This window comes from Acanthamoeba castellanii (assembly GCF_000313135.1).
Source record: "Acanthamoeba castellanii str. Neff unplaced genomic scaffold scf7180000084680, whole genome shotgun sequence".
NCBI classification, from domain to species: domain Eukaryota; phylum Discosea; order Longamoebia; family Acanthamoebidae; genus Acanthamoeba; species Acanthamoeba castellanii.
Window position 1 is genome coordinate 11,450 of NW_004457332.1, and position 9,158 is coordinate 20,607.

The window sequence follows — 9,158 nt, forward strand, 5'->3', positions numbered from 1 at the left end:
CGGAGGACCAGCTGCTGGCGTGGCTTGACCTGCTCCTCCTCATCGCCTGGAAGCACATGGTGCTCCCTCCCCATCTCGAGTCTAGCCCTGTCGATGTGCCCTGACCGCGTGTGGTGTCGTGTGCGGTGTGTGTCGTGTCATGTGCGTGGTGACAGTCTACACAAACAGCCAAGTCTCGCAAGGGGTGGTTGGCCTTCCCCTTTGTTACCCTCAAGCGCGCCACCACCGACGAGTCCGACCCGGCCGCCGCCGTCTTCAGCGACTACGAGTACCTGGGCCTCACCACCGTCGGTACGCCACCAAAAATTATAAATTATATTTTAAACAATTACATTAAAACAACATATAAATTTTAATTGCAGTTTTTATTTATGGTATTTTTAATAAATATCAACCAATCGCGACCGCAGAGGAAGCGAACGGTTGGCAGCTGGAGTGGACGGAAGAGGGCGAGAAAGCCTTCCAGCACTGGAGCGCGCGCGAGGACGAGATCAAGGCCCTGGGCTCGCTGCGCCGCCGGCTGATCGACGACCGCGCCGAGGCCGCCCTCGCCGACGCTCGCAAGGCGCTCGACACCGCCATCGGACGCGGGCGGGCGCGGCCAACCCGGCAGAGCAAGGCCACAGTGATCGACCTCACCGCCGGTGCGTTCGATCGAACACAACGCACCCGACCAATTCCTGACGCGTGTCATGTGTGCGTGTGCGGCGTGTCGTGTCGTGTCGTGCGTGTGCGGTGTGTCGTGTGTCGTGTCGTGCAGAAACGGTGGTGAAGCTGAGCGCGGAGGTGGGGGCTCTGAGGGAGGAGCTGAGCAAGCTGCTCGCGGAGACCAAGAAGCAGAAGAAGAAGCGACTGCGCGTAAAGAAGGAGAAAAAGGAGAAGAAGAAGAAGGAGAAGAAGAGGAAGAAGGAGGAGGAGAAGGAGAAGGAGGCCATAGAGAATGAAGAGAGCGACGACGATCGCAGCGATGATGACAATGAAGAAGACGACGACGGCGACGATGATGATGAGATCGAGGACGAAGGGGACGACCAAAGCCAGACAACACTCTCGAGGAAGAGGAAGCGCCAAGAGGAAGAAGAGAAAGAGAAGAAGAAGAAGGGCAAGAGCAAGAAGAAGAAGAGCAGCAAGAAGAAGGCGAAGAAGAGGCGAACAGGTGATGAAGGAGAAGAAGCAGAGAAGGAGGAGGAGAAGAAGATGGCTGAGCCAGAGGAACAAGACAACGACGACGACGGCGACGGCGACGATGGTGAAGAGCGCCACAGTTTGGTGCGTCGCCGCAAGCGTCGGGCCAGGAGCCTCTTCGAGATGCGTGCCGGCAGCTGCACGCAGAGTTGAACCCCAGGCTGCCTAAGACATCACAACGAGCACTCAACCAGACTAGAGCACGCGACACACACGACACACAACACGACACACAGCACCTAACAATTAAAGACACGCTTCTTTTTCATCTCTTGATCGATTCCAGAAGGGTGTTGGCCGTGTTCAGCTTCTCTTGTCTTGAGTTGAGCCACTGCTTTGGAGGTTTCATCTCTTTTGTTGCCTTTCGAAATGGCTGACTTGGCAAGAAGGAAGAAGGAGGATGCGATTCGCTTGAAGGCGTGGCTGGAGCCCCACCTGCCCAGCATCAACCGCCTGCAGGCCATCCTCCTGTGGCTCGACACCACTGGTACCATCTCCTCATCTTCATTCTGGATTGTGTGATGCTCATACATCTTTTCTTCCCCATCTGCACTCTACAGGTCAGGTTCAATTCGTGGTCCTTTGTGTTCTGACCCACATGGCGCTCGGGTTGGTGCCCCCTTCCCTTCATCATCGAAATTCAGATCCATGTAGCAGCTTCATCATTTTTTTCTGAATGATCCATCTCTTGCTTGGCTGTGGTCGTGCGGTGGGCAACAGGCTGGGCGCGCACCTGGCCGAAGGGGTGACGCTGCCGGCGGTGGTGCCCTACGCGCTCGGGCTATACCTCCTCGCCCGCTACGCCGTCGTGGCCGCTCCCATTCCCTGGGAGTCCATTCTGGTACCCACTTCCCTCTCGCTGGCCACAACATGCGTCGTGTCACGTGCGTGCGTGGTGTGTGTGTGTGTGCCGTGTGTGTGTCGTGTGTGTGTCGTGTGTCGTGTGTGTGTGCGTCGTGTGTGCGTCTGACGTGGACAACACACACCAGTCTGTGGGTGCGACGGGAGCGAGGCCTCCCTACGCACTCGACGACATCGTGCAGGCGGTTGTGTCGGCGCAGCACTTCGTGCTCACCGTCTACTATGAAATGCAGAGGCTCAGGGACATCAACTACGCCAAGGTTCGTGTTGTGTGTGTGTGTGTGTGTGTTGCATTCGCTTACACGGCGCGGTACAGTACACGGCCCAGGTGTGCGCCATCTTGTTTGTGGTGGGTCTCCTCCTCAACCGTATCTCCGGCTACACCTTCATCTACATCATCGGTAACGCTACGCACCACAGACACACACACACACACACACGACTGCACCTAACACCGATGCCCAACACCAGTCTTTAGCGTGCTCCTGCTCCCGGGCATCTACACGCACGGCGTGTTTGGCAAGCTCTGGTCTCTCGCTGAGTCGCACCCGCAGGTCGGCCGCGTCATGGGCATGGCCAAGGACCAGTACACCAAACGTACTCATTCTCATTATTCTCATCACCATCTCCCCCTCCCCTTCTCATCGTGTGTGTGTCGTGTGTGTCGTGTGTGTCGTCTTTGGTCGTGCGTGTCGTGTGTGTTGTGTGCAGTCGCAAGCAATTTGGGCTTCCGCCCCTCGCAGCCACAGGTGCGGCAGCAGCAGCCGGCGGCGCCGGCGGCCCCTGCCACTACCTCGACGGCGGGCACAACGCCGACGGTGAGCGTCGGCTCGTCTACGGTGAACGTCAACTCGAACGCTGGCAAGGCGCACCAGCCCCAGCAGCCCGAGGCGGGCGCGACGACGTCAGCCATCGCGGCCGTGCCCGAGGAGGACGCCGACGACTTTGTGCAGATCCCTTCGGACAAGAAGCACGACTGAGCCCGTGGTGCTGGTTACTATGCAACCACTATGAAACAGGTTTCATTTTCAATTGGAAAACTGCATTTTGAAAAATTACAACGTAACCTCTCAAGCAAGCGATGGGCGATGACGATCACCAGTAGGCCCACGTTCTGCCGGTGAAGCACAGACGAGCCAGCGGTGCCCGGCCGATTGTGTCATCCAGGTTGAACTCGTCGTTGGTGAGCTCCTCCTCTTCGTCGTCGCCCTCGAAGCGCTCGCACCCGTTCCACGCCACCAGCTGGGCCACGAACATTAGCGCGCTCGCCACCTGCCTCGCAAACTCGGCCTCCTCCCTGGCACCCTCGTCCTCTAGCCCCGCGTCCAAGTCTTCGCTTTCGCTTTCGTTTTCGTCGTCTTCGTCTTCGCTTTCGCTTTCTTTCTTCTTCTTCGCTTTGGTGTTGTTCGGGGTCATGCCCAGCGCGCGGCCCACCTGAACCAGCTTCTGGGTGGCCACCGTAACAAGGGGGCCGTTGCCGTGGGGGTTGTATGGAAGGAATGGCACGCACTTGACCAGCACCTGCACCGCGTTGTCGCCGCCGGGTGCGCAGGCCTGGGCCGTGATGAGCAGCAACTGGGCCGCGACGCCCCTCTCGTCTTCGCAGCTGCTCAGCTCGCACCGGAACAACACGAGATCGGCGGCCGACGAGGCGGGCGGCGATGGCAGCGGCCGGAGGGCGAAGCGCGCGCAGATGTGCGTGTGCCGCGGCTCTTCGCCCGAACCACCCGGACCCCGCACGGTGAACGACTGGCACCCGAGCACGCGCACACTGTCCAACACCTTCATATGGCACCGCGTCAGGCACACACCGCACACACCGCACCGCGCATCGCACACGCACATCGCACGCGCACGCGCACGCGCACACGTACACGGCACACACACCGCACACACGGAACACGCACGAACCTGAGGGGGAATGTGTGCAACGGGTTGGTCGATGCGGCCGACTGGTGACAGGCCATGCAGGACCTCGAGGGCGTGGCCGATGTGCGACACGCGCAGCTGGCCAACGTAGCGCTCGACGGTGCGCGCCACCAGCTCCCACGCGACCAGCGCCTGCCGTCGCCCCAGCCCCGCTGGCTGCGCCACGTGGCCGCGCAGAAATTGGTTCCAGCCCCTCAGCAGCGGCTCCTGCATTTGTGGCGTCGCGTGTGTGTCGTGTGCGTGTGCGGTGATCATGGTGTGTACGACACGACACGCACGACACACACGACACACATACCACGGATCGCCGTTCGTTGAATCTCGCCGTGGTCCGCTCCACGCACTCTGCGTCGGCCAACTCGCGCGCCTCGTCGTCTTCGGCGTCTTCGTCCACCGCGCCCCCGGCCTTGAAGGGGTTCGCGTCGAGCACGTCGGCGCGGCTCATGAAGCCCAGGCAGCCCAGCAGCACCGCCGCCACCTCGTGCCCGCCCCACACCTCGTCGTCGTCATCGTTCTTTTCGATCGTCATCGGGTCGTCGCCGCCGACGGGGCGGCAGGCGAAGCCGAGCGCGGCCCAGAGCTTGGCGAGCAGGGCCGTGTGCAGCCGCGCTTCGCCCTGGCTCCACCCGATCAGCGCGCGCGTCGTCGACTGTTCGCCGCCGTCGGCGTCGTGGGCCGCCGCTGCTGCCGGGTGGTGGCCGGAAGCGTCGAGCGGCTGCGGCGGCGGCGGCTGGGCGGTGGAGAGGCCCAGACGGCGGCACCACTCCGTCGAGCGCGTGTGGAGCGCGAGGAGCACCGTGAGGTCGGTCTCGTAGGTCAACTCCGACACAAGACCAATCTCCACCAGCTCTGTGCGTGTGCGCACGACACGACACGACACGACACATGACACGACACACGACACGACACACATGGCGGGTGTGAAACAGACGGGGAAAAAGAGAAAGAAAAGAAGAGAAAAGGGAAACCCACCGTGGGGTAGGCCGGGGAGCGAGAGCGTGAGGCTGGCGTCGATGGCCTGGCAGCCGACCCCGCCCACCAGGTCGCTCCTGTGGGCCAAGTGCACCACCCGCAGCCGCGGCTGCTGCCCCGCCTCCTCCCCCTCCTCCTCGGGGCGCGTCAGTCGGGCGAGCGCTCTGCGCTTGGCCCGCCCGATCTTCCATTCTCGACACACCTCCTCCACCACCTCCTCCAGCCTATCGTGTGTCGTGTCGCGTGTGTCGTGTCGTGTCGCGTGTGTCGTGTGTGTCACGTACGTGCCGTGCGTGTCGTGTGTCGTGTCGCGTGTGTCGCGTGTGTCGTGTCGCGTGTGTCGCGTGTGTCGTGTCGTGTCAGGGTTGAGATATGGGCAGCCAATGGAAGGGCAGGGCCGAACCGCAGTTGGTGGAGCAGCGCGTGGGCTCGTCCGGTGAGGGCGCTCGCCTGCTGGGTCAGCCGCCGCGCGGCTTCGATGTCGCCAATGGCCGGCGCCGCGGGGCCGACCTGCTCCCGGAGCCACGCGTGGAGCTGGTCCACGAACGACAGCGGCGGAAGGCGCAGCACCAGGTCCACGCGGTCGCGCAGGGCGCGGCACGTGGCGCGCAGGGCCAGCACCGCGGCGTCGATGCGCGGCGCGAGCGTGTGGTGGCCGTACTGGTCCGTGTCATCGTGCCTGGTCGGGGTGGTGATGAGACTTGCCACGTCTTTAATATATATATTATATATATGGAATATAATATAGTACCAGAAGCTCTCTGGGCAGGGAGTGGCGGGGTCGTCGCCGCGCTCGAGGAAGGCCTTGGCCGCGTGGTAGAGACGCCGCCTGTGGTTCGGCAGCACTCGCACTGCCCAGAAAGAGGAAAAATAAATAAAAATTATCTTCAAATAGAAAAGATATCAAATAAATTGCATTTATTGTTCTTCTTGTTTGGGGGGGGGGCAAGTGCGTACAGCCGTGGGAGGGCGGAAGGAAGAAGCTGAGGAGGTGGGCCAGCACCAGGTCCGGCAGGCTGCTCAGCAGGTCCCACAGGGAGCCACCAGGTGGCAAGTCAGCTTCTTCCTCGCCCGAGGTGGAGCAAAGTCGTGCCTTCTTGCACGGCCGCTTGTTCATCTTTGACTTCGTGAGTTAAGTCTTCGCTTTCGTTTTCGCTCTTTTGTACGCGGGAAGCATTTCTTTCTAAAAGACAAGAAAGAAGACGAGAAAATGAATAAACAAAAAACGACCTCGCTCGCGCTTGTTCAGGAGGCCGTGGCGTCGGGCGAGGTGACCAGATCGAACGCGCACGCCACGAACCGATCCCGATATCGTGGTGGCGGCTGCACCGATACTCCATGCTGCACACACCACACCACACACGTGTTTTTTTCCCCGCACACACGACACGACACGACACGCGCACACACCTCAAATTAGACAACAAAACAAACAGTGTTGTTTTGATCAAGGCAAACGACAACAGACCACAGAGAGCAAGAGGCAAGCTGGAGCGACGTACGAAATCCTTGTGCATGACGCGCACTTTCCAGAAGCGCTCGGCCTTCTTGTTGAGGTCGTAGAGCTGCAGGATGTCGATGATGCACAGATAGTAGATCTCCTTCCCATCCACCGACAAGAACCCCTCATCCCTGCATGTGGTGTCGTTGTGTGTGCGGCGTGTGTGTGTGTGTGTGTGGCGTGTTGTCGCGTGTTAGTTCTCTGTAGGCATCGTCACAATCCGCACAACACGCCGCACACGCAACACGCACTACGGTACCTGAACAGTCGGCCCTCGACGTCGTCGCTAAATTCGTCCTCGCTGTCGTACGAATCAGTCGAGTAGTCGCTTTCATCCGCGTAGGCGTCTTCAATCTTCTCCTTCTTCTTCTTCTCCTTCTTCACTTCGTCATCGTCGCTGGTGCGGCGGGCGCGGAGCGGCGTGTGGCTGCCCGACTTGTCCTGCTCGGCATCGTCGACGTAGTCTTCGGGGCTGCTGGCTGCGAGGTTGATGGAATGGTCTGAGGAGGGCAGCGGAGGCGAGGAGTGCGAAGCATTATTGGTGGTGCTGCCTCTCTCCCGCCTTCTTCTACTTCTTCCGCTCTTCTTCATCTTCTTCTTGTCCATCTTCTTCTGGTTGCGGCGCTGTTTTTCAATTTCGGAGACGGAGGGGCGAATGTGGAGGGGAATGTAATTCTCCCGCTCTAAACTGAGCACGCCGTCTATGTATGGATATGGAGAACACGCACACGCACACGCGCACACGCACACACGAGCGTGAAAACACTCGCCCAACCGCACACGCACACGCACACGCGCACGCACCACCGCACACGCACAGGAACAGAGGAATGGAGAAAAGAGGGGGGGAGGTGCGGGCGTACCCAAGGTGCTCTCGACGGTGCTCGGGCCAGCTTCGAGGTCCTCGGCGCGCCGGCCGCCGACGAGCAGCGGTCGTCGGTCGTCGCCTTCGCCTTCGCTTTCGCTTTCGCTTTCATCGCCGTTCTTCAGGAGCCGCTGCGGCGTCGACGAGGCGCCGGCGCCGCCATCCGTAGCGTCGGCGGCGCCACTCGCCGCGACCCCTTCGATCGCGGCCGTGGTGCCTTCGGCGGCTCTGTCGACAAAATGGATGCCCAGCAGGATGGAGTAGTCCATAATTCCCAAGCTGCACATGAACTGTCGACACCAAACACAAAACAAAACAATTTATCGTTAAATAAAATAAAATAATCTCATTAATTACATAAATACTCATCATAATAAATAAATAAAGGAAAAAAAAGGGAGTGTGCGTACGGTGGCGTCGTCGGTGATTTGTTGGACCATGGCCGTTCGCTGCTCGTTGGTCAGCCGCACCTTGCGTCCCATTGCCTGGGGGCGGCCGCACACGTGTGGTGTGTGGTGTGTTGGTCAGCGCGTGCGTAGCACTCGACGTACATAACGTGGGTTGGTGGGTGGTGAGGGCGGTGGCCTGGCTTACTTACCTTGAGGTCGATGTCCATGCCAAGGACCTTGCCCGGGTTGTCCCGGAAGTCCTTGCCCACCTCTCTTCGCACCCACGAGCCCTGCGATCGGCCCGACATCATCAAATCACAACCACAACCCGTCGTGTGTCGTGTGTGTCGTGTGTGTCGTGTCGTTGGTCGTGTCGTGTCGTGTGTGTCGTGTGTCGTGTGTGTCGTGCGTGTCGTGCGTGTCGTGTGTGTCGTGCGTGTCGTGCGTGTCGTGTGTGTCGTGTCGTGCGTGTCGTGCGTGTCGTGTGTGTCGTGTCGTGTCGTTGGTCGTGTCGTGTCGTGTTGTTGGTCGTGTCGTGTCGTGTGTGTCGTGCCACGAGTTGCTGCGTGTGCGTACCTTGAGATCGTATCGTTCGTGGATCTTGCGGTGCGTTCGGAAGGCGTTGCTCATCACGATGACGAAGACCTGGTCGCCGTAGTGCATCTTGATCGCGTGGAGGCCGTAGAAGCGCATCAACCGCGAATCCGGGTTGTTGCCGATGTACTGCACCACCACCAATTAATCCATTAATGTATTAAGTAATAAAAAACTACAATAATTCAAATGAATAAATGAATAAATGAATAAATAAACGAATAAATGAGCAAATGAATAAAAACAACTAAAATGTGAGTGTGACGTCAGCAGATGGTGCCAGACCTGGTAGTAGGCGGGCAGGATCTTGTTGAGGAGTTTGGCCTCGGACTCGGGGATGGTCTTGATGATGAAGCACTTGTCCGGCGAGAAGCAGAAGAAGCTCCCGCTGCGGCCCTCCGAGAACTTTTGGTTCGATAGGCTCTTGAGGAACAACTCCGGCTGAATCGACGCCTGCGCACGGCCAGCGACAAGAGACACAGTCAGACGACACGACACACACGACACGCACGTCACACCGCAGGTGTACGACACACAAGAGAGAGAGAGAGCGGCGTACCATGTAGGCCTCGGGGGTGATGCCGGCCTGGGCGCGAAGCTTCTGGAAGACATAGGGACAGTAGTCCACGAATCGATACTCCTTCATCGTGCGCGTGTTCTCGTACCTGTCCCACACGCCCAACATTGGTAAGAAAAAGGAATTGATTATGTAATAAATTAATTTATTAATATTATCTCTCATCAACTATAATAAATAAATCAATAATAATAATATAGTTTACACTTAATTGATAAAAGAGGCCGTACTTGAGTTCGAGGATGTCGCGCACTTCCCTGAAGTCGGCCTCGTTGAGCGGCTCCT

The 9,158-nt window shown here is 59.0% G+C and overlaps 4 protein-coding genes across 4 annotated transcripts in view; 2 read left to right on the forward strand and 2 right to left on the reverse strand.

Moving 5' to 3' along the window:
• Positions 1-56: 56 nt before the first annotated feature.
• ACA1_120780 (uncharacterized protein) lies at positions 57-1,338 on the forward strand (the record flags this gene model as incomplete). Its single annotated transcript, XM_004335676.1, has 4 exons — positions 57-95; positions 156-291; positions 411-644; positions 761-1,338. 4 exons carry the CDS (start codon positions 57-59, stop codon positions 1,336-1,338), a joined length of 987 nt encoding a protein of 328 aa, XP_004335724.1.
• A 216-nt stretch (positions 1,339-1,554) lies between these two features.
• Positions 1,555-3,026, forward strand: ACA1_120790 (uncharacterized protein; the record flags this gene model as incomplete). Its single annotated transcript, XM_004335677.1, has 7 exons — positions 1,555-1,672; positions 1,746-1,794; positions 1,906-2,026; positions 2,247-2,306; positions 2,363-2,447; positions 2,518-2,643; positions 2,758-3,026. 7 exons carry the CDS (start codon positions 1,555-1,557, stop codon positions 3,024-3,026), a joined length of 828 nt encoding a protein of 275 aa, XP_004335725.1.
• Positions 3,027-3,359: 333 nt separating this feature from the next.
• On the reverse strand, positions 3,360-6,064 carry ACA1_120800 (uncharacterized protein; the record flags this gene model as incomplete). The annotated part of the gene is made up of 8 exons (XM_004335678.1): positions 3,360-3,440; positions 3,481-3,828; positions 3,958-4,182; positions 4,274-4,824; positions 4,948-5,111; positions 5,351-5,626; positions 5,699-5,798; positions 5,905-6,064. The coding sequence occupies 8 exons, from the start codon at positions 6,062-6,064 to the stop codon at positions 3,360-3,362; spliced, it is 1,905 nt and encodes a 634-aa protein (XP_004335726.1).
• A 128-nt stretch (positions 6,065-6,192) lies between these two features.
• The window catches only part of ACA1_120810 (Phosphatidylinositol-4-phosphate 5-Kinase), a gene marked incomplete at both ends in the record, with an annotated part of 5,979 nt that continues 3,013 nt past the window's right edge, over positions 6,193-9,158 (reverse strand). The window contains 10 exons of the mRNA XM_004335679.1: positions 6,193-6,288; positions 6,450-6,579; positions 6,708-7,149; positions 7,312-7,603; positions 7,724-7,798; positions 7,912-7,992; positions 8,279-8,425; positions 8,582-8,749; positions 8,856-8,961; positions 9,104-9,130. Of these exons, the coding sequence (XP_004335727.1) occupies positions 6,193-6,288; positions 6,450-6,579; positions 6,708-7,149; positions 7,312-7,603; positions 7,724-7,798; positions 7,912-7,992; positions 8,279-8,425; positions 8,582-8,749; positions 8,856-8,961; positions 9,104-9,130 (1,564 nt within the window). The remainder of the gene's footprint in view (positions 6,289-6,449; positions 6,580-6,707; positions 7,150-7,311; positions 7,604-7,723; positions 7,799-7,911; positions 7,993-8,278; positions 8,426-8,581; positions 8,750-8,855; positions 8,962-9,103; positions 9,131-9,158) is intronic.